This window comes from Tachypleus tridentatus, chromosome 5, assembly GCF_004210375.1.
Source record: "Tachypleus tridentatus isolate NWPU-2018 chromosome 5, ASM421037v1, whole genome shotgun sequence".
Lineage (NCBI taxonomy): Eukaryota > Metazoa > Arthropoda > Merostomata > Xiphosura > Limulidae > Tachypleus > Tachypleus tridentatus.
In genome coordinates, this window is record NC_134829.1 from 38245289 (window position 1) to 38269746 (window position 24458).

General features: G+C 36.1%; 1 protein-coding gene across 3 annotated transcripts in view; it reads right to left on the minus strand.

Moving 5' to 3' along the window:
- Positions 1–1637: 1637 nt before the first annotated feature.
- The window catches only part of LOC143250962 (zinc finger protein ush-like), a 137942-nt gene continuing 115121 nt past the window's right edge, over positions 1638–24458 (minus strand). For 2 of the 3 annotated variants that reach the window (XM_076502199.1, XM_076502200.1), the window contains exons 3-7: positions 24018–24138; positions 22612–23115; positions 19597–19695; positions 16431–16571; positions 1638–4944 (exon numbers count right to left, since the gene is read on the minus strand). In XM_076502199.1, the coding sequence (XP_076358314.1) occupies positions 2309–4944; positions 16431–16571; positions 19597–19695; positions 22612–23115; positions 24018–24138 (3501 nt within the window). In that variant the 3' untranslated portion in view covers positions 1638–2308. Of the gene's footprint in view, positions 4945–12267; positions 15166–16430; positions 16572–19596; positions 19696–22611; positions 23116–24017; positions 24139–24458 lie in introns of those variants that run through there. The other variant, XM_076502201.1, reaches the window with a different exon arrangement.

Sequence of the window (24458 nt, forward strand, 5' to 3'; positions counted from 1 at the left end):
ATGGCTAGCTCAGATAGCCCTCGAGTAGCTTTGTGCGAAATTCAAAAGAAACAGTAAAAACATCAAGCAAACCTTAACTATAGATTAAAACAAGCTACCATGTTTTGGAATACGTTTCTGGTTTCTGATAAAATCCATAAGAAAGAATAATGTTTTAATGTCACTTGTTTGTGATCAAATGTTCTTGATAAAACGAAATACAATTACCTTATAAAGGAACTCTTACAAACAAGTACTCAAAAACTAAAACTTTGTTTTATCAAAATGTTTCTTTCTCTACTATGGCCGCTTCTAATTTTGAAGTGTTTGTTTGTTTGTCTTTGAATTTCGCGCCAAACTAAACGAGGGCTATCTGAACTAGCCGTCCCTAATTTAGCACATGTAAGACTAGAGGGAAGGCAGCTAGTCATCACCACTCACTGCTAACTGTTGGGATACTCTTTTACCAACGAATAGTGGGATTGACCGTCACATTAGAACAACCCCACGGCTGAAAGGGCGAGCATGTTTGGCGTGACGGTAATTCGAACCCGAGACCCTTGGATTACGATTCGAGTACCTTAACCACCTTATTACCACTTATTACAGTATATGTACTGAACGTAAAGACCCACCCTAAGTTAAGACAGGGATATACCTATTACAGTAAATGTACGGAACTTAGAGACTCACACTGGGTTAAGATAGCGGTCATTTCATCATAGCTATAGTAACTGTCCTCGTGGCCTTTAGCTTTTGAGCTTAGACTAATTCCTACTGATGTATTACAGTTAAGAATATCTCTAAGATCTACTATGTTCTACTGTGAGGGCTAACAGTATGTTAGTATGTATATATATATATGTGTGTCCGTAAAGCTCTAAATTTTACCATTTTACCATTTTTACCATTTACCTTGAGTTACGACAGGGATATATTTATTACAGTATATGTAACAGTTTTGAAGTGATAGACCAGATGGAAGATATTTAGTCAACACCATCTACCGCTAATTATTGGGCTGTTTACTCTAAACGTGATTGAGGGATCATGGTGCGTGTTATAGAGGTGACTCAAAAGCACAAATCCATAGAGTGTGGATTTGACGCACCCAGGCCTCAAAATACTGTAGCGTGGCACAAACAATGAAATCTCAGATCCACAGTCTAATACGCTAACCAAATAGAATACATGCTTTTTTTTTTTCCTTTTAAAGACATTTTATCTGCTACTTTAGATCAGGCCTGCTATTCGAAGCAAATACTCATTTCGAGTCTTATGTATTTTAGTAAAAATTACCAGTTTCTAATACTATTTTAGTGACATGGGGACGTGATTTTGGCCTCGCGAGGAAGTTTAGGATTTCAAAGCTGGCGAACCGGTTTCGAGTCTGTGGTCCACCAGCATGCTAGCAGTAAGATTATGGACTTACAACGCTAAAATCTGGTGTTAGATCTCTCATAATACACAGAACGTTGATAACTTACTTGAAACTTTGCGCTGAAACAGAAATTAGACTTCTTGAAATATCCTTTGCTCTATTAGCTGTGGGGTTCGTTATAATAGTACCAATCAACCTCTGAGCACGGATAGTAGGTGATAATTTGTTTCGGAATGTCTGCCTTCTTTATGGTTCATAATTAAAAATTAGGAACGGTGACAGACAGCATAAATAACTTTATCAAAGATACAAAATACAAATAGATTTAGTGAGTAGCATTCCAAATTATATAACAAGGAGTAAACTTATATTGTACTCACCAGGGGTAGTTATAGTGTGTTTTCATTCAAATAAAACTGATATTGAATTAAAAGGCTTAGAAAAAATTACTGGTATATTAAATCTTTGTTTTTTGGAAGCTTTTTTTCTGCTTTCACCACCAACACCCAAAAAACCCTGCTATTCAATAATATTTTATAAAACAATGCACTGTCTATTATGCAAAAATACGCAACAGGTGGCGCCGTTGGTGAAATAAAAGATAACACATTAAAACTGAAATGAAAATTTACGAATATTCAAATGATTTCGCGTGATGTAATAAACGTCTTGCCTTCTTTTATTAATTTGATATCACAATCTGGTAGAAAGGCACGTTGTCACAAAGAACTCCCTGGTAAACAAAATACAAAGCATGTTAACACATTTTACATTTCAAATTATTCTAGGGAAGAAGTGTTACACGCTGCTGAAGTAATAAACAATTGCGAAGCATTCAGCAGTAATGCTCTACCCTACCAGTCTAGTTTAAATTACTTACTGGTTTTATTTTGAACAGTAAACAAACATAAACATTGTAAAAAAAAAAAGACTTGTTGCACCCAAACATCATGATTCTTGGGTGGTATTTTCTCGAGAGTGAGAAGCACAATAATATTTTTTGTGAGCGATGAAACTTGATAAATAATTGAATGATATGTCACAAAACCTACAGTGTTTGGAATCTGACTTTTTTATCAAATCAGTCGGTGAACACTGTATAGATTTCGTGTAATTTCGGGCCTCCAGTTCTACCCTCTCTTTTCTAATTTTTTCTTTACTGCTGGTATCACTGTCACTTAAATGAGACTCATGTTTCACAGTCACAGAATTTTCTAGAGAGCATTTGTCAAGAGATTGCGGGTCCTCATAAACTTTTTTTTCAGTTTTGGGTTGATCGAGTAACCCTGTTGTCAGAAACTGGTTGAGATTGTCATCTGAAAGAACCGAGTTACTAAATACGACGCTGCTTGCTGGCTGAAGTCCCAATATTTCTCTGTGGACAAGTTTGACATGGCGAACTACATTTCCTTTATAAGCAGAGGAGTATCCACAGAAACTGCACCAATGAAATTGATCATTCACTATTGTTCCATCTAGTTCACACGTGTTACCTTCTTCCGCCAATAACCTCTCGTTCTTCAAATTTACAGGATAATTGTTAATCTTGGGAGATGAAGCATTGTAAAGTGGTGATACATGTGGGCCTTTAGAAGGTGGTGAACTTTGCACTCTGCTTCTATTTACTTTAAAGACTTTTCTAGAAGATACTGGGTCAAGTGTGGTCCCGTTCTCTCCAACACAAATAATGAATGTTTCTTCTGGAATTGTACTTCCTTTAGCCAGATGAATTTGAACATGAGTTCTCATTCCGCGTAAGGTATGCCCTTTATAGCCACAGACGGTGCACCAAAAAGCTTTCACTCCTGTATGAGTGACTAAGTGTCGTTGTGCAGCACTATGAGTTGGACTTAACACGTCACAATAGGGACATTTCCTTTGGGTCACACAGGAGTGATTTTTAAAAGAGTTTTTCGTGTGATAAGAATTTTTACATTTCGAACATTTAAGATTTAGAACGGTGGTAACAGGATCCGCCAGTAACTCTTGTCTATGGATGTTTTCTCGTCTGGGACAATAATGTCTCTGGTGAGCTTGTAGATTATTTAGAGAGATGAAATTGATACCACAAGGAAGACAAACAAACTGAGAAGAGGAATGTGTAAAAGTGATGGAGGAAGAGGAGACACAACCAATTTCTGAATTAGGAGGAAGAGTTGGAAGATTTGGAGGAGAAACAAGGCATTCAGTTTTGTCACTTTGGTTGGAAAGTATACCCTCGGTGGAGTCTTTTTGGTTTATGTCAGGTTTCTGTTGTCTCGATGCGCAATAATTGTGTTTGTGAGTAATATAATTTTCATACTTATAAAACACAATATTACATTCTTTACATTCATTGCCCCTTTGATTGACTATACTAGGAAGAACTGATTTTAAACTAGATTCATTAGATAACACTGATGTGTATGGTGGAGGTACATCACATGGAGAAGGTAAAGCTACAAAGGGCTGGGAAGCAGTACGAAAATACTTAGTAACATTTGTAGGAGTTTCTGTTGAGTGAGATGATGATCGTAACAAAACTAAGGATCCCTTGTCAGCATCTGGCTCGGAAGAAGATGGAATATTTCCGTTGTTCGTGCAAGAAATTCGCAATTTGCTCTCTGCTTTTTTAATAGTTAAATCTAGAGGTTTGTCCTCGTCTCCACTGTCCATAGAAGAATCGATAGTGGAATTGCCTTGGGCATTAAGATAACTGAAAGTTACTGAAGTATTGTTGTCATTATTCTCTGTGGGAAATGTATTTATTTCACAATTAAATACCACTCCTGATTTAAGGTTTAAATTTGTGTTTACAACGCCATTTTGTTTACGTAACAATCTAGTGTGAGGAAAATTATTTTGTGATAAAGGGGTCATATTTAAGACATCCGTGGCTCCACCTACAGTTAACTCACTTGGAAAAATAAGGGCGTTTTCTGAAACCATTTTAGCTGATGGAAGCACAGCAGTTTCAGTTGTCAATATGTAAGGAATTAATATTAAAGGGTTTGTAGAAATGGCAGCGTAGAGTGGCTGATTATGCATATAATCTTGATTGATTGTACTAGAACACGAGGAGGGGGTTTCTAAAGCAAATGGACCCAAACCTTCTTGTTTAGCAGAAGACAACAATGACAACGAATCTGAGGAATAAGAAATTGACGCTGGAGAAATCAGAGTCTTTTGAACCTGTCTCGTATTGCAGTAATGAAGTTTGTGAACAATGTATGTCCGTAGGGAAGAAAACTGAATCTCACATTCGGAGCAATATCGAGCACATGGTGGAGAAGGTAAAACAAGGTTCTCGTTCGTAATTGAGTATTTTGACGTCGAAGGACAAGACAATGAAGGTAAATCGTGCATACGCATGTGCCTTGTCAAGCTACCCTTTTTATCAGTCGTATATTTGCACTTGTGACATTTGTACGCGCGTAAACCTTTACAAACACTTGGAGGATCTACTTTGTAAACCTTAGTTTTCTCTGGTGAGTTTTTTCCTCCAGGATTGTCTGTTTCTCTGAGTCTTCTTTTGGTGGCGAATTTGTTAACATGATTCTTTTCCTGGTCCTCAATTGATTCATTTAGTTCTTTTCTCGAGTTTTCTATAGAGATAAATAAAATACCTTTTATTAATGTTTTGTATTAATTTTACTTTCGTGATTTTGTAAATTAATGAATGTTCCTAATCATTCTATAAATTCACAAGCGATAAATACTTCCCGACTTTATAACTCTAACCATTCTATTACTTCGTAAATGTTAAAAACTTTCACACTTCATAACTTTAATTATTCTATGAATTTATCAAAAATAAACAAGTTCACACTTCATGATTCTAATTATTATAAGATTGCATCGATGATAATTACTTTCACACTTCATAACTTTAATTATTCCAAATTGTTTTTCTTACATTTCTTTAAATATAAGCCCTCAAATTAATTTGTTTGTTTTTAAAATTAAACACAAAGTTACACTCAAGGCTATTTGTGCTCTGCCCACCACGGGTATCGAAATCCGTTTTCCCGCTGTGTGAGTCTGCAGACACGCAGCTGTGTCACTGGGTGGTCCCGAAACTAGAGGATGATTTTAATAAAATTCAATGGACGGTTTAATTTATAAATAGGGGGTGGAATGAAGCATCAAGAGAGTGGTGTAATTTATAAAAATGTAGTTTGCTATTAATCAAAAAAATTATCCCATTTCAAAACTGTTTTTCTTATGAGTTGTTGTTTTTGAATTTCGCGCAAAGCTACTCGAGGGCTATCTGCGCTAGCCGTCCCTAATTTAGCAGTGTAAGACTAGAGGGAAGGCAGCTAGTCATCACCAACCATCGCCAACTCTTGGGCTACTCTTTTATCAACGAATAGTGGGATTGACCGTCACATTATAACGCCCCCACGACTGAAAGGGCAAGCATGTTTGGTGCGACCGGGATTTGAACCTGCAACCCTCGGATTACCAGTCGAACGCCTTAACACGCTAAGGCCATGCCGGGTCTTCGTTTATGATAAATCGCTATAGTAAATAATGTTGTATCTTAAAACTTCAAAGAATGTCAAGTACCTATATCTGCTAATGTTATGAAATTTTTATCATAAAAAAATTAAACGTGGAAGTTTAGCAAGAAAAGAATTTGGATGCGTTTTAAATAATTTGTTTGTGGATAATGTAGATGTCGTTATTCGCTTATATCATAACACATGTTGATTAATTTTCTGTGTATTATTAATTGATTTGATTCGTATCCACAAAACAGAAAGCGTGCACAATAGATGCACTAGGCCTATTACAGCGAGAAACACTAGCAACTCATAACTATATATACTCTTCAAAAAAACAAACGCAAAAGGCAAAATTTGAGACAAATTGTTAACAAGTTTATTCCAGGTTGTTTTGTGTGACATGTGTGAAACTTTGCACATTCACTGCTGAACATCAAAAGTCTGCAAAGGCGAAGTCCACGCTCACTAGATGAAGTTTAACGTCACTCAACGTCAATAACGAGTAAGCCCCCAGTGAGCATCAATAACTGCTTGGCATCTCCTGCCCATGGAAGTGATGAGATGACGAATCACATCCTGTGGAATGACTGTCCACTCAGCCTGCAAAGCTGCTGCAAACTGAGGTAGAGTCTGCGGTTGAGGTTGTCGCCGTCGCAGACGTCGGTCCAACTCGTCCCAAAGATGTTCGATGGGGTTTACATCTGGTGATATGGAGGGCCAGGAAAGAACGTTAATGTTATGGTGTCTCAAGAAGACAGTGGTGAGTCGGGCTGTGTGAGGACGGCCGTTGTCACGTTGAAAAACGTCGTTGACGTTCACCATGATGGGTTGCACATGGGGCCTAAGAATCTCGTCGACGTATCGTTGAGCCGTAAGATTCCCTCGAATGTGCAAAAGGTCTGTTCTGGCATTGTAGGCGATGGCAGCCCACATCATGACGCTGCCACCACCAAATCTGTCAACTTCCTGCACACAGTTTGCTGCAAAACGTTCCCCTCGGCGACGGTAAACACGGGTCCTTCCATCCTGCCTACGAAGCTTAAAACGTGATTCATCGTTGAACCAAACATGCCTCCATCGTCGATGACGCCATACCCGATGTGTCCGAGTCCACTGCAGCCGAGCTTGACGATGTTGCTGGGTGAGGATGACACCTCTGACTGGACATCGAGGTCGGATTCCTGCATCTCGTAGACGGTTGCGTACGGACTGATCGGAAATCCTACACAGCCCTGGTATGGTTGAGGCAGTAGACGTCGCAGTGGTGGTCCCATCCCAAAGGTGACGTAACCGGATGTAGCGATCTTGTGCGGGCGTGATCACACGAGGTCTGCCAGATCGTGGACAGTCACAATTTCATCCATGTTGTTGGTGACGATTCCATAGCCTTGTAATGGTGCTTGGGTAAACATTCACAGCTCTGGCAACATCTGATCGCGATTCGCCTGCTTCCAAGCGACCAATGGCGTTGTTGTGTTGTGCTTCAGTCAGTCTTGGCGTAACTGTATTGCGTGTCGGTGGCTTAACACTGAGCTATGGAAACTGAGAACCCGTCACTTTTATAGGGACTTTGCACATGTTGTACTTGCAGAACATGCAGATATCTCAAACAAATTTATTGGACACGAATGCGTTTTGGCGAAAAATCCGATGTTTTCCTTCGTTTTCAAAGTGCACAACTTTTATTGTCATTTTGGTCTGACAATCAGTGCCTTAACACGTTTAACATCACATACTCTGAGCTTGTAACGTTATTACATATATTTCTCTTTAAAATAAAAAAATATCCCTTTTGCGTTTCTTTTTTTGAAGAGTATATATGCTTTACAAACATAATTTATTAAAAGCATTATTTTGCCTTCAAGAAATAAAAATATAAATAAGATATATTCATTAGTTAGAATTAAAAGAAAAACAATTTCATAAAACAAATAAATATCATTGTTTTTGGCCCATCTAATTTTTTTTTGTCAGGATGTGGGGTTTGGTTTGAATTTCGCGCAATGTTACTCGAGGACTATCTGCGCTAGCCGTTCCTAGTTTACCAATGTAAGACTAGAGGGAAGGCCTCCCACAGCTGAAAGGGCGAGCATGTTTGGTGTGACGGGGATTCGAACCCGCGAATTATGAGTCGAGTTCCTTATCCACTTGGCCATGACCACCCACCGCCAACTCTTAGACTAATATTTTACTAACGAATAGTGGGATTGTCCGTAACATTATAACGCCCCCGCCGTTGAAAGAGCGAGCATGTTTGGATGTTTGGCTTGATGAGGATTCGAACCCGCGAATTATAAGTCGAGTTCCTTATCCACCTGGCCATGCCTGGGCCTTAGAATGGGGGGGGGGTAAATAGCGCTTTTCGTGAAAAAGTAATAGTGTAACATAAAGATATATTTGTATACTAATAAAAATAAATCTGTAAATTTATTGTAGACGGTAACTATATGACGCATCACAGAACATCTTCCTGAAAGCAAAACTTAATCGGTCGTATTTTTAAAATATATCATATAAAACTAAGCTTGCCAAATAATTCGAAACTGCGACTGTGTGGTATTTTACGAAAATACGTTTTCTTACGTATCAGATTGTTGTATAACCCTTTAGCATTGTTAAAATCACAATAGTAATTGTGTTTTTAGAATATTTTATGAAAAGATCTCACAGTTAGGCTCGTTAAAATATTGGTTTAATATCCGGGTTTGTATAATCAACAACAACAATAACCGGAAGTGGATTCCTGTCTACATCTCGGAAGTTTCAGTTGTAGCTAAATAAAAAAACCAGAAAAGACAGATCATTAAACTGTTCATTTCTTTAGTCTAAACCTACCACGTGCTATACTAATAATCAATCTAAAACTAGTAGCTATTATATACAGAACTCAAATCAGCAAGAATTCTTGACTCGTAACCCCAAATTTACCCAAATATATAATCCGTTCTCAGTTTGTCATAATTTTACTTGCTATCAGTTACAAGAATTCACTCTTTGTTTGTTTGTTTTAAATTTCACACAAAGCTAAACGAGAGCTATCTGCGCTAGCTGCCTCTACTGTAAGACTAGAGGGAAGGCAGCTAGTCATCACCACCCACCGCCAACTCTTGGCCTACTCATTTACCAATGAATAGTGGGATTGACCATAATGTTATAATGACCCCACGGCTGAAAGGGCGAGCATGTTTGGTGTGACCGGGATTCGAACCCGTAACTCTCGGATTACGAGTCGAGAGTCCTAGTCACCTGGCCATGCAGGAGCTGAATTCATTCTTTTCCCACTCCATTATACTCCACCCTTCCTACAGAAAATTAATTATGAACAAAAAATGTCTGCCCGTCATGCCCAGGTTGTTGAGGCGCTTTCTGCCCGGCATGCCCAACTTGTTGAGGCGCTCTTCTTTTAATCTGAGGGTCGCTGGTTCGAATCCCTGTCGCACCAAACATGCTCCCCCTTTCAACGGTGGGGGCGTGACAATGTGACACTGAATCCCACCATCATTTTTGTGATGGCCCGGCATGGCCAAGCGTGTTAAGGCGTGCGACTCGTAAGCTGAGGGTCGCAGGTTCGCCAAACATGCTCGCCCTCCCAGCCGTGGGGGCGTTATAATGTGACGGTTAATCCCACTATTCGTTGGTAAAAGAGTAGCCCAAGAGTTGGCGGTGGGTGATGATGACTAGCTGCTTTCCCTCTTGCCTTACACTGCTAAATTAGGGACGGCTAGCGCAGATAGGCCGCGCGAAATTCAAACCAAAAATGTCACAATATGTAATAAGGTAACTAAACCTTCAGATGTTGCTACACATAACAATCCAGCTAATTTTAATACTTGACAGAATATAACCCTTTTTATTATTTCGGTCGACACACAATTAACAATTTGATTATTTGCTTACTCTATTATTACATTGCAAAAAAGTTTAATCTGGTTTTAAATATAGTGTAGAAAAACGGTTAAATATTTATGGGTATTTTTTTGACCTACAACGACCCCGATAAACAAATCATTCTGATCTCAAATACGTAGCCACTACAGGTTCAGTGGTAAGTATGAAGCCTTATAACACTAAAATACCAGGTTTTCTCTGCCGTGGTGGGCATAGTACAAATAGCCCATTCTGTAAATTTGTACTTAGCAGTAAACATAGGAATCCAGACTAAAAATACGGTATAAAATGACTGAAATAAATGTTTTTTTGAAGAAACATTTGGATGCATATAATACACAACTTGCGTAATAATACTCAGCAAAATAAATATCTGTTTTGCAAATATAATAACATAAAATGCTATTAAGAACATTTCGATAATTAATAATTTTCTTATCACCATAAGTGATCACGAAAAATGTTGAACTGAGTAATCTCTGCGTGAATATTGAGTAATAAAATAAAAATGTACAACACTTAGTTAGAATCAGCGTTAGAGAAAAATGTCTGTCGTTTAATTTTCATGTTGACTTAAATGAAACCTGGTGAGCAAAAACTAAAACTACGCTAGCCTCAGAAGCAATATTATTTGATTGTCGTTTAAAGCTCACCACGAAGTTTATAGTTTAATCGTAAAAACAACACTTATCTCACCACAAAATATTGGTTCATTTACGGGTCCTGGGTAGTTAAAATAAAACAAAAGTTAACCGTCAGACCGTAAGAAATCCTACATGTAAAATGTAGCGAAAACAAAAATAATATATGTGATAAATTCGACTTTTATCACTGTTAATTAATCAAATAATATACAGCTAGATATGTACAGGAAGCGTTTTGGGTAAGAATTCTAGTATTTAAACTATTATCGTTGTTTATAAGACATGGCATGTTAGAATTCAGATGTATACCACAGTGTCCCTAATTAATGTTACTCTCTATTTATCACCCCCTGGTATTTTATAAAGCTTACTTTGTATGAGAGCAACAGTAATCCAACATATAATCCACTTTTATAGCCGTAATTTTGATTTGATAAAAAAGAAAAAACAAATCTAAACAAACCTACACACACGGTTATTAGCATTGAAATAAAGAATTCTTCACTCCATGCTGTAATTAGCGACTCTCGTTGCAATTTGCAATGACCACGGGGCGTTAATTGAGGGCAATATACACGCATCTACATGCGCGCGCACACACACACACATATATATATAATTTGCAGGAAGAAGACATAACCTTTTACAGAATAATATTTTTGTATTTAAAAAAGAAGTCCGTTTTTTCAGGTGCTACACGTAATAAACATCATTCATTGATTTATTTTTAACCAGAAAACAACAAGTAACATTTATTATTCTACACTCCTCCTGGTGTTTGGAGAATAAATATGTATTTCATTAAATATTATTTAAAAAATAAACAAGTACTGATGCAAAAAACAACAAAAATTGTTTTTTTATTAAAAAATAAACATTGGTATTATCTTGTAACTATCACTAATCGTAGGACATTAACCGTCAAATTATCATATTATTTCTCAATGGTTCTTTTCTTTTTTTAAAAAAACGTGTAATTTAAATGAAAATGAAAGAATTGTTGAATAACGTAGAGACCCAATCTATTTTTTTTAATTTTCAGTTTCCTTTGTGTGTTATTACAACATATTAAAGTGTGGATATTGTTTCCATTCTAATACAATATGAAGTCTAATGATTCTGTGTTTGCTTCACTCTCCCAAACAGTGCTGGTAAGCCGTAAATTCGACGAAACTGCTCTCTTGTAAAGGTAATAACGAATCAAAGAGTAGAACGAGTTTTTACGTAACTTATAAATTATTTTCTTTCGTCATTGAAATTACACGTTTGGGTAGCGAAAAGACAAATGACCAGCTAGTCCGCTGAATAATAATGAATAATTAATTATGACTATAACTCATATGTTATTCAAACACGTAAAGTATTTTCGGTTATTAATGGTTAGTAAAAAACAAAGCAGCATATTAACTGTAAAAAAGAAATCTAAAAGTTTGTTTGTTTTTGAATTTCGCGCAAAGCTACACGAGGGCTATCTGCGCTAGCCGTCCCTAATTTAGCAGTGTAAGACTAGAGGGAAGGCAGCTAGTCATCACCACTCACCGCCAACTCTTGGGCTACTCTTTTACCAACGAATAGTGGGATTGACCGTCACATTATAACGCCCCTACGGGTGAAAGGGCGAGCATGTTTTGGTGCGACCGGGATTCGAACCCGCGACCCTTAGATTACGAGTCGAACTCCTTAACCCACCTGGCCATGCCGGGCCCAAAAACTAAACGTTAGACTACATGAAAATTAATTTTTCTTCGATACGTTCGATATTAATCCAATTGTTTACTCTTCGCTGAATAGTTTAATTTGTCATTATACGGCATTGAAGGTAGAGAAAGTAAAACCCGATGTAAATATGCAACGACTTCATTTTGTTTAATCACGAGAACGAATAAAATGAAAGGCTTAATGGATAAATTTATTGAATTCTCTGATATCACTTACAAAATTCAAAGTTTGCAGATGAACAAAGGAATCATCAATACTTTGCATGTTAAAAAAATATAAATGAAAACATAAGGTGATACCAACAAGGAAAGAGATTTTGTTATTTTAATAAACTGAGGAACAAGACATGAAATGTTTGACAATTAAATTTTATCAACAGCATACATGTATATAAAATATTTTCTTGAGATAAAACATAAAATGAAATAAGAATCCTACAATATAAAAAAAACTGTGACACAAATAAAAAAATATACAAGATAATGTATCCTTAAAATGGAAGTTCCTGAATTTAAACTATAGCATCGTGAATGTTACTGATAAATAACACGTATTGAGCTTCGTTTGACATGATGAACAGTTTTCTTCATCAGCACTGAGTAACAGTGCAAACTGAAAGATGGTGTGCTGTGAAAATAACCTGTTGAAAATCAATGGTTCGTGAGAAATATTGTTCTGTACAACCGTTCAGTTTTGTTAACAAAATATGTTTTAACAAAGATTGGTTTTGCTTGAAGTCGCTAGATTATATCCTTGTTTATCTCTTCACGCAGCACAGAATACAAAGTAAATTACAGCAAATCCCCTAGTAAAAGACAACAAAACTACAAGTAACACAACAAAATTTTTGTTTTACAATTAATTAGTGTTTGTACTGATAATGAGAGTGGATACTTCGAACATGTCTAAGGAACCAGTAATCACGCAGAAACAAGTTAATTCTGTAAAAAGGGTAGTTTTGGTACATGTGATTTTGTTTTCGTTTATTGAGGGATCCAGTATGCATCACCTCCATAACACGGACAACGATCCCTCCTGTATTACATCCTTTTATTAATATGTTTTATGAACTATTTCTTAGCCCTAAAATAATAGACGGAGTCCATATGAGTCCTATTGGCTTTTTCAACATAAATCTAGACTACTTGTGCACCAAATTGCAAGAGATCTTTGAATTCGATTGTTGCAAGGTTCATGGAGTCATACAGGTAACGCCCGTTAAGTCCTTATATATACACTGAAGAAACATTTTTGGTAATTTTTTTTAATGTAATTTGCAAATTGAGAATATTTGTAGTATAATAGAGAAGTAAACGCTCTAAAGTCATATCGTACATAAACAAAAACAACAATATTACAATAATAACACATGCCCTGCCTTTCTGGCATGTTATTTGCATCATATAAATGCTATCCTATCCTATAATCACCGGGTAAACGACTTCGTTCTTTATATAAATAAAACCCTGCTTTGCTCTTCGCATTTGAACCTTCACCGGTAGGAAAAAAAATCCAACAGGGAGTCATAATAAACAAAAAATGAAATAACCAAAAAAATGAGCAGAACAAAATAATTATATTATTATGTAAATATAGTTTTAATAAACATAAAAATAATTCTAAAATAAAATTAATGTTTTAACTTGGAAGAATGTTCCACCAATTAACTTGAAAGCTTCCTCTTTCTATACTGAGAAAACCAATGTTTTGAGTTAATAGATCATATTTGTGGTTAATTTGACTTTTAACTCTTTAGTGTATTAGAGAAATAAAATGATTTAACTATAGATAGAACGTTTTGATGACAATTTGTAACTTTAACACTTTGAATAAAAAGTAATCCTGACAGCATGATATCTCAAGTACCACGTGCAACATATATGATTTCATTTAGAATTAGGAACTTTCCTCTATCTTTTTAAGTTTACTCTAAAAACTTTCAAAAGAAACATAAAGCATATTCTTATATGATAAATATTTCATTTTCAATGATTCTGTTGTCGTTACATCCTAGATTGTAATCTTAGCATCAGCGATCGCCTAACAGTAATGTTATAGAAGTGTTTCTCAGTGGAAAGTCCAGCCTTTTTAGCCATACATTTCATGAGTGATGCAAGTCTGTTTTCCCCTAGCGGCTGACGTTTGAACCACGAACTGTTGTATGTTGCCTTTGAGTGGTTAGGAACAAGGTAAAACGGACTGTCATCTTTTTTCATACATTCTGGCCGATGGCTGGCATATAGACGATATATGTGTATAGGGTCTCTATCTGGACGATTTAAGTTAGCATATATTCGAAAGTTTCCCATCACACCTTCTTTGGGTTTCTTGGTTTCTTGGTCGATGTATTCCAGATATTCCATGCCATTGGGAAGTTCACACAGAACTATGTCTGCCCACCGAAGTTCATAATGTCGTTTTGCCGAACGAATTCCGAAAAAAATAGAATTATAGAACCACAGGGTGTTGATAATAGAATCTTTTGAACTGGCTCCAAGCTGTCCTGAAAGAAATAATTTCTCTATCTCAAAATCTGTTAGAGGAACATGTTTCGTGGACAAACTTCCTTTTCCTTGAGATTTCAATTGTAGCTGCTTCATTCGCAGAGACTCGCGTGTCTTAGAAAAACTTTCTCCTGCCGGACTGAAAATAGCAACAGGATATCTCTGCTTTCGAAGGTAGCGATCAACACTACTCAAGAGACCCCTCAAGGAATCTGGTTCATATTCATCCCCATTTCTCTTCTTTACATTTACAATAAAACTCGCTAAGACAGAATCCAATTCTTTAGGAGGTATTTTCTCCAAAGGTCTCTGTTCTCCAACTTTGGAGAGGAATGAATTGACCAGCTGTAGGTCTGTCTTTGTTTTCCTCACCGTGTTTTGATTCTCCATTCTTGCATGTTTCTCTTCTGCCGAATTAGAAGAAGTGGATTGCTGGTCACTGTCCTCGCCACATATCTGTCTTTCAGAATCTTCTGAAAAATAATTTTGAGCACACTCTACGTGATTTGCGCGCTCTGCATGGGAAAACAATTCGATTCCTCCTTCCTTGGGCGAGAGAGCCGCTATGGAAGCAAAAAGCAATACAGGCAGAAATCAGATGACAACAAATTAAGGACTCGATGAATAGTTTGTTTTTGCCAGATAATTAATATAAATTTCTGGTTAGTTTACTCTCCAGGGAAGCATTTGATATTAGTTAAAAACTCACACCAAGAGCATCTACCTCAAGCGTTACGAGTTCCCACAATGACCAGAGGAAGAACGGCACGTGAGAAGACAGAAGAGATGAAAAGAGGAATAGAAAGGCGTGATGTTATGAAAACCAGATAAACCATCTAAAGTAAAGACCAAACCACCTGGTATGCCCCACAAGTGTTTGAAGAAAATAGCATTATGCTAAACTACGATTACAAATGTTAAAAAAAACACATTTTTCAATGATTGATTGAAAATTTAAACTAGATTTAAGCAACAATGGCAATAACATTCAAATCACAATAAATGTAACAATATTACGACATACAATCTAAAATTTTAAATATTTAAAAATGTAAAACAAAGCAAGTGGATTGTGGACTAAGATGTTATATTTTTAGTGAATTAGCTCCATAATAATTATCGAGTAATGAAGATATTACTTGATTAAAGCATATTCTCAATTAATTTTACTAATTTAAATCATTTACATCGTGGTGACAAAACATAAATAATTGCAATTCGTTTCAGCGTGAATTAAGATCTGAATTTAGAGTGCTAGAAAGGTAACGCATATACAGAACAAAATTGGAGAGTTTCGACGTATTTAGTCCTAACAAACATTTGTTAGAAACATTTAAAGAGATTGCTTTCTTATGTTTTATTAACTAAAATGTGTTTTTATGCTAACGTGAGTTAATCTTACTTTATTTCTATTAACGTTCTATAGCGTATTATTCGCGTTTAATCCAAGCGAACGATTTTTATGTGTTCCAAAATATTGGTTGGTAAAAGATACGTTAGTTTTATTTGAAGTGGAGAGATTTTAAGAACTGTGTTTGCAAATTATATTAACAAATCTCGCACACTTCTTTGACTTTTATTGTTGCCAAGATATTTTTGAATTAAAGCAAATTAATAAAGTGCTTATGTCATCAGTAATTTTGTTAGAATTTCAACCAATTGCATGTGGTAATACCGCATTATAATGGTGAATATCCGATAGACCGAAGTGTAAAGTATCTTAAACATGTACTGATACTTTTAAAATAATAGTGCTTTTTTTTTTTTTAACTAATCGATTCAGAAATAATCGCGCTAAAAATTGGACATAGAACGCAGCGACATCTACCTTCTTTTGGAGAGTTTACTTGGGTAGCATTTCCATCGTCGTCAAGGCCGCTGTTTCGTCGATGGGAGCAGTAATATTGAGAATGAGCCTGAAGAGTGCGTTGGCTACTGAATGTAATTCCACAAGGTTCGCATACAAACCCTATAGTGGTGAAAAAAACGAAACATGTGAAATTCATCCAAGTAGAAATTTCGTACTAAACACATCGTATTGGATAAAAATTGTTAAACAGTTGATATACTGGTCACAATAAGAGAAACAAACAGTTGATTGTCGGTTTTTTTTTATTTCGCGCATAGTTACACGAGGGCTATTTGCGCTAGCCGTCCCTAACTTAGCAATATAAGACTAGAAGGAAAGCAGCTACTCATTATTACTCACAGCTAACTCTTTTGCCAACTAAGAGTAGGATTGACTGTAACATTATAACGCCACAGGGCTAAAATGGTGAGCATGGTTGGAGTGAGGGCGATTCAAATCCGCAACCCTCAGGTTTGTACTCGAGCGCCCTCACCACCTGGCCATGCCGGGCGAAAACAGTTGGTACCACGCAACAAACAGCACATAGAGTAAAAAATTCGAAAAATGTGACGAAACCTTGTCATATTTCTTTCGAAACAGACAAAAAGCGGCAAACATGCAGATAGTTCAGACAACTTTACCTAGATGGAGCCACATGTTCCTATTTGAATAACAAATTATCAGAAAATAGTTAAACGGGACTAATGTACATCTTACTTAACGCTGTATAACTATATATATAATAAAAAACATAAAGAACACTGTTACATTAAACTCTAGTTAAATACGATTGTAGAAAAACAAGTAATTACGTATAACCGTTATTTCTATTATCCTCATATGTAGTTCGATACATCTTACTACTCTAGCTTGCAGGATAATATTCGATAACATGATTTAACATGATTGCTGTAATGGTATAACTCACGCAAGAAAAGCAATACAAATAGCTGAGAGAGTTTTATACGTTACTTTGAAACTTCAGTAATCCAGTTACGAAAGAGGTACGTAAGTGATTTACAGCGTTCAAAGCGTGCGATAACGTTGAATTAAACCTATTATGCAAATAAAATCATAGATTAACAGTAAAAGAACTTACAAAGTATAGTTAGATGCTGTTAGCGAAACAAGTGATTAGTGTAATTATATCTCACACACCAGTTAGTTGAATAAGTTTCGGTAAGTCGAATTTACAGTATGTCATTAATACATGTTTGTTTGTTTTTTTGGAATTTCGTACAAAGCTACTCGAGGGCTATCTGTGCTAGACGTCCCTAATTTAGCAGTGTAAGACTAGAGGGAAGGCAGCTAGTCATCATCACTCACCGCCAACTCTTGGGCTACTCTTTTACCAATGATTGACCATAACATTATACACCCCAACGGCTGGGAGGTCGAGAATGTTTAGCGCGACGCGGGCGCGAACCCGCGACCCTCGGATTACGAGTCGCACGCCTTACAGACTTAACAATGTACAAATCCGGAGTTCGTGATGGATAGAGTGCAGGTATGCCCATTGTGTAGCTTTTCAGTAAAGAAACATCATTTACAAAAGATTAGCCATTGTTTTTAGAACCTTGACACAAATTGTCAGGGGCGGATGATACCTAAATCGTGGAGACATTGCCATGTTTGAAAATGAGTTGTACTAATACACTGAAGTACGTTGATACTATATTCGAATTAGCTGGTATCGAAACATCGGGGTACCGTTAAAATATTATATGATATACAAATTATTTATAACTTCTTTAACTTCATCTCGAAGGTAATTTGGTGAATGTATATATATATATATATATATATACTCTTCTTATTCGATAAATTTATTCCATTTCTAAACCTAACTGTACAGGGTGGTCCGTAACTCCCTACCCATCCATATGTTGTTATGTTATATTCAATTACACATGTATTATAAATTTGTTTCTTGTTTTGCAAAGAAATATGGCCGATGTAAGCCCATTTACACTTAAAGAGCGTATTGTGACAAGTACGTGGGTACATGAGCGCAAGAATACTGGTGATAACTCTCTTTGGGGATACATAAAGGACATTGTGTCTAAACAACGTTATAATACTAATGATGAGTTGAAGGCAGCTGTTGCCGTGACATTTGGAACAATAACCCCTGCTATGTTGAGGAAAATGTCTCACAGAACATGGTGTCGCATAATATTATGCAGCGAGAATGAGGGACAGCACACAGATACACTGGATACATAAGATATATGGATGGGTAGGGACTTACGGGCCACCCTGTATATCTCTACATTTGTTTTATTAACATCATCCATGGCCCGGCATGGCCAGGTGGTTAAGGCGTCCGAATCGTAATACCAGGATTGCGAGTTAAAATACCTGTCGCACCAAACATATTGACCCTTTCAGCCCTGGGTTTGTTATAATGTTGCGATCAATCCCACTATTCGTTGGTAAAAGAGTAGTCCAAGAGTTGGCAGTGGGTTGTGAAGACTAGCTGCCCTCCCTCTAGTCTTACACTGCAAAATTAGGGACAGCTAACACAGATATCTCTCGAGTAAATTTGTGCGAAATTAAAATAAAACAACAACTTTTCATTAAACTGAGTTCAATCGTTTTTAGTTTAACCCCACGGGCACTTTGTGTAACTTACACATCTTAATATACTCCTATCAATTCTTTTCTTTAAGTTCCCGGTAAAGCGTTTTATACCACTTATAAAAAATAAGAAACCTCACCACTTTTTTGCGACATGTAAAACAAATGATCGCTGTATACAGGTATCTTCACTTCAGACAAACAAAGTGTCATTAAAAACATAGTTTTAGAAAAAGTCTCAGCAAGAAATTTAGGCTTAACAGAACGCTTTAATGATTGGAGGCCCGGCATGGCGTGTGGTAAACTAAGGGTCGCAGGTTCGAATCCCCGTCGCAACAAACATTCCACCCTTTCAGCCGTGAGGGCGTTATAATGTTACGGTCAATCTCACTATTCGTTTGTAAAAGAGTAGCCCAAAAGTTGGCAGTTGGTGGTGATGACTAGCTACCTTCCCTCTAGTTTTAAACTGCTAAATTAGGGACGGCTAGCACAGATAGCCCTCGAGTAGCTTTGTGCGAAATTCCAAAACAAACAAACATCATCCACAAACCGAACTATAGCCTACCTGATGGCCATTCTGCTACTGATGAACAGCTGGTTTCGGAAGGTCCTAATGTAGGTATTGTTGGAGAGGTAAGAAACGGAAAATAAGTAAGCGGACTCCCTGAAATATAGATATGTATATTTAATGATTTGCCAGTAACTTTATCACTCCCGAGAAAATCAACCACCTTTGTTTATCAAGATGAAAAAACAGCAACAAAAAATTTTTCTAAATTTTTCTTAAATGTTTGAACCTCAGCCACTTCCCAATTTGATTCTCACAAAAAACTCGTCTGGAGATTTTATCTGTGTAAAAGGAAATGAACCATAGGAAAAATATCAGTCATAACTATGAATAACCCTTTTATTATTCTATGGTTATACAAGTGATTTCACTACTAAATTTTGGACGATTTTATTCCTTAATTCCAGACGTAAACTTCAGTAATGTTTGAAATATTAAACCACATATTCATTGGCTCGACGCGTTATTACACTTTCATCACCAGGGGACTCACACGTAGTTTTAGAACCTTCAGTTTATTTACAAATTAAATTGACCATGTGATGTTTCAGGTAATTGGTTTGAGCTATGTAACTATAGAGATAAATCATATCACAATCGGTTTAGGCTATATAACTATAGAGATAAATCATATCATAATCAGCTTGAGCTATGTAACTATAGAGATAAATCATATCACAATCGGTTTAGGCTATGTAACTATAGAGATAAATCATATCACAATCGGTTTAGGCTATGTAACTATAGAGATAAATCATATCACAATCGGTTTAGGCTATGTAACTATAGAGATAAATCATATAATAATCAGCTTGAGCTATGTAACTATAGAGATAAATCATATCACAATCGGTTTAGGCTATATAACTATAGAGATAAATCATATCATATTCGGTTTAGGCTATGTAACTATAGAGATAAATCATATCATATTCGGTTTAGGCTATGTAACTATAGAGATAAATCATATCACAATCGGTTTAGGCTATGTAACTATAGAGATAAATCATATCATAATCGGTTTAGGCTATGTAACTATAGAGATAAATCATATCATAATCGGTTTAGGCTATGTAACTATAGAGATAAATCATACCATAATCGGTTTAGGCTATGCAACTATAGAGATAAATCATACCATAATCGGTTTAGGCTATGCAACTATAGAGATAAATCATATCATAATCAGCTTGAGCTATGTAACTATAAAGATAGATCATATCATAATCAGCTTGAGCTATGTAACTATAGAGATAAATCATATCACAATCGGTTTAGGCTATATAACTATAGAGATAAATCATATCATATTCGGTTTAGGCTATGTAACTATAGAGATAAATCATATCATATTCTGTTTAGGCTATGTAACTATAGAGATAAATCATATCACAATCGGTTTAGGCTATGTAACTATAGAGATAAATCATATCATAATCGGTTTAAGCTATGTAACTATAGAGATAAATCATATCATAATCGGTTTAGGCTATGTAACTATAGAGATAAATCATACCATAATCGGTTTAGGCTATGCAACTATAGAGATAAATCATATTATAATCGGTTTAAGCTATGTAACTATGGAGATAAATCATATCATAATTGGTTTCCAAGACTAACTGTGAAAGCAAAAACAAATTTCGAGTTTTCAAGAAGTTTGATAGTAGATTCAAACGGATCATTGTCAACAAATACTGTTTGTGTGACCAGCTCTTCAGTGATGTCATCTTTCGAGTTTAATCCAAAATTACAATCAAAGGTAATCCTTCTGGTACTAAGAAAATTACGACACATTTAACCCGGGAAGATATGAAGCGAGAGACTGTATTCTAAATGACAGTTTCCACTTAGATTAAGTTATCTTTAACTGTATCATAGGAAAATTAGAAGTATTATCATGTGGAGACCGAAAACCAAGCAATCTGGAAAAAAATGCTTATTTCTGATCCCAACAGGATAGAAAAGCTTGAGTGACGTAAGGGGAACAAAAACTATGAACGTTAAATGGTCGTAAGTCTTATAGGTCTGGTTTGTTCTTTTTTCTTTCTTTGCTGGCAGTTTAGTTAGAAATTAAAGAAAATCACAAGAAGCGATAGGTTTGCCTGTATTTTCAAAAATTCAAGTTATTCAAAGTGGTGTATTAGTGTTAGCAACATTATTGTGGCAAAAGGTGAATTGAGAAGGGTAAATATCACCCAAGGTAAATGTTATTGCTGATAATACTCAACCTACAATGCTGCATTTGTTTCTCAGTTTCATAAACTAGATTACTTTAAAGTAATAACACAACAAGCAACCACGATCCTGGCCTAAAGTAATAGTACAATAACAACCACGATCCTGGCCTAAAGTAATAGTACAATAACAACCACGATCTTGACCTAAAGTAATAGTACAATAACAACCACGATTCTCGCCTAAAGTAATAGTACAATAACAACCACGATCCTGGCCTAAAGTAATAGTACAATAACAACCACGATCCTGGCCTAAAGTAATAGTACAATAACAACCACGATCCTGGCCTAAAGTAATAGTACAATAACAACCACGATCCTGGCCTAAAGTAGTAGTACAATAACAAACACGATCCTGGCCTAAAGTAATAGTACAATAACAACCACGATCCTGGCCTAAAGTAATAGTACAATAACAACCACGATCCTGGCCTAAAGCGTTATTACACGACATGTGTTTGATGAATAGAGCTGGTAACTTTAGTCACCTTTCTTTGTCAACAGAGTCATCGAAACTTGACTTACTTGAGAAACTACGGAATGAAACTTATTGTTACATTCACCGTTGTCGCGATCCTCGGACGATATATGCAAATCACCCACTTAAACAAATACTCTACAATTGGGCAAATCACTTCCCAACATTATGCGGAGTGCATAGTGTGTTGTGTGTACTTTGTTTTTTGCAATGAAAAATGATCAAATTTTACAGTGATAGAGTTTCTCTAACAAAGTGTTCACTCAGTATACATACAAACCAGTATTTACTTACTTGTCGGTAGTGATGGGGAGAGGCTGTTAGGAAGATTGGAATGTGTGGAATTTTTACTGACATTTGCTCGTGATTTCCCATGCTTGGAATGACCATCTGATGACTGGTCGTCGCTCGAACTGTTCAAGAACTCGGGGCTCTTTCTTTCGTTCTTAACGCTGACCAATAAATCACCATTCGATGTTTCATCCGAGGAAGGTTCACTGGTTACAGGTGACATTCTCTCTGATTGTTTCTCGAAGAGAGCTTTGCCATTGATGGAATATTTATTTATAGAAAGATCCTGAGTTTGTACCATGAAGTCCTTGCTTTTATCACATTCTTCCAGATGCGGAATTTTGTATCTGGAAACAGAAGTATAGCAATCCCTTTCAGAAATAGATGGCTTCAAAGGGTACCAGAGTCTAGAGTTTGATGAGTGTATTCGAGGGGTGATTTTATACCAAGCACACAACTCAACATTGTCGTCTATATCACAATACACGGAACACCAGACGTCGTTTCCTGTAACGAGATTATATGACTGTTACCGAAGACACTTTTCCTAAATTTAAAAATCAAACGTAAAAAAAAAGAAAATATTTTATAATATTTTTCCATTTAAGTATAATTGCCATTTGATTATAAATTATTTTTTTAATCTTGTTTGTTTATAGTATAGTTACAACGACTTTTTGCTCTTGTCCCTAATTTTGAACTGCCGAGCAGAATAAAGGCAACCGACTGGTTACCTTTCCCGTCAACTTTTGAAATATTCTTTAACAACGAATAATAAGCTTGATCGCCACATTATAACGCTCCAACGGCTGAAGAGGTAAGCATGTTCGTAGTGGGAGTTTAAATCCTGCAGATTAGCTTGGCCGATGTTGGTTCACAAAAAAATTAATTAATTCTTTTCCGAAAGAGTTTATCATAAATAACTGTCTCTCACTGGGACAGCGTCAAGTCTTCGGATTTACAACGCTAAAATCAGGGGTTCGATTCCTCTCAGCGGACACAGCAAATAGTTACACGTTATTCTGCGCTATAAACTGGAAAGAAAGCCGTTAAACTTGTAACTCTGCTTAGAGTGAGTAAGTCAAGAGGGCTCAAACATAGCAATATGTGTTAAATAGTTAAAATTAATATATTCTTCTTTAACATTCAGTGTAGAGATATTCTGTGGATAATTTGATTGACTTGTCAAATTATCCACAAGTCAAAACTTAAATTAGCTTCACACCTTTTTTCTCCACGGCTTTCGAGTTTTAAATGCACATAATTTCTCTGTCATTTGGTAGAGTAAGTGATAATAACAAACGCTGGAGCTTAAATACCTTTCAAATTCTGAAAAAAAAAATGTCGTTGATATAGAAAGTTCGTTGCGGTGTAAATATTTGATAGATTTCTTTAAAAAGATCTTTTACCTTCCACAAAAACAACAAGATTTGCCTCGTGTGGTGTGGCTGCAAGTTTAACCAGCCTGAGCCAACTTCCAGTCTCGTCATACAAATCCAGGTAAATCTTTTCTTCGTCAACGTCTCTGGCCTACATAATAAACAAGTTTTAAGCAACAACAGCGTTCAAGAAAGGTCAATATAATTATCTTTTCTCTAAAGAAACTGTGCCAAAATTTTTTGAAAGAAATGTGAAAAATAATTTCAAAATTAATACACAAGTGACACGTCAGAACAGAATAGAATTTTTTAGTAAGAACTTATACTCAAAAGTAATTTTATCAAATAGATGGGAAATAAAAGGTTAACTAACCGTGTTAATTCCATAACGCAAACTAAAATAGTACCCTTACTGTTATTCAATACTTTTGTTTTTAAATAAGTTGTAAAATTTGAGAAGAGGCCAACAAC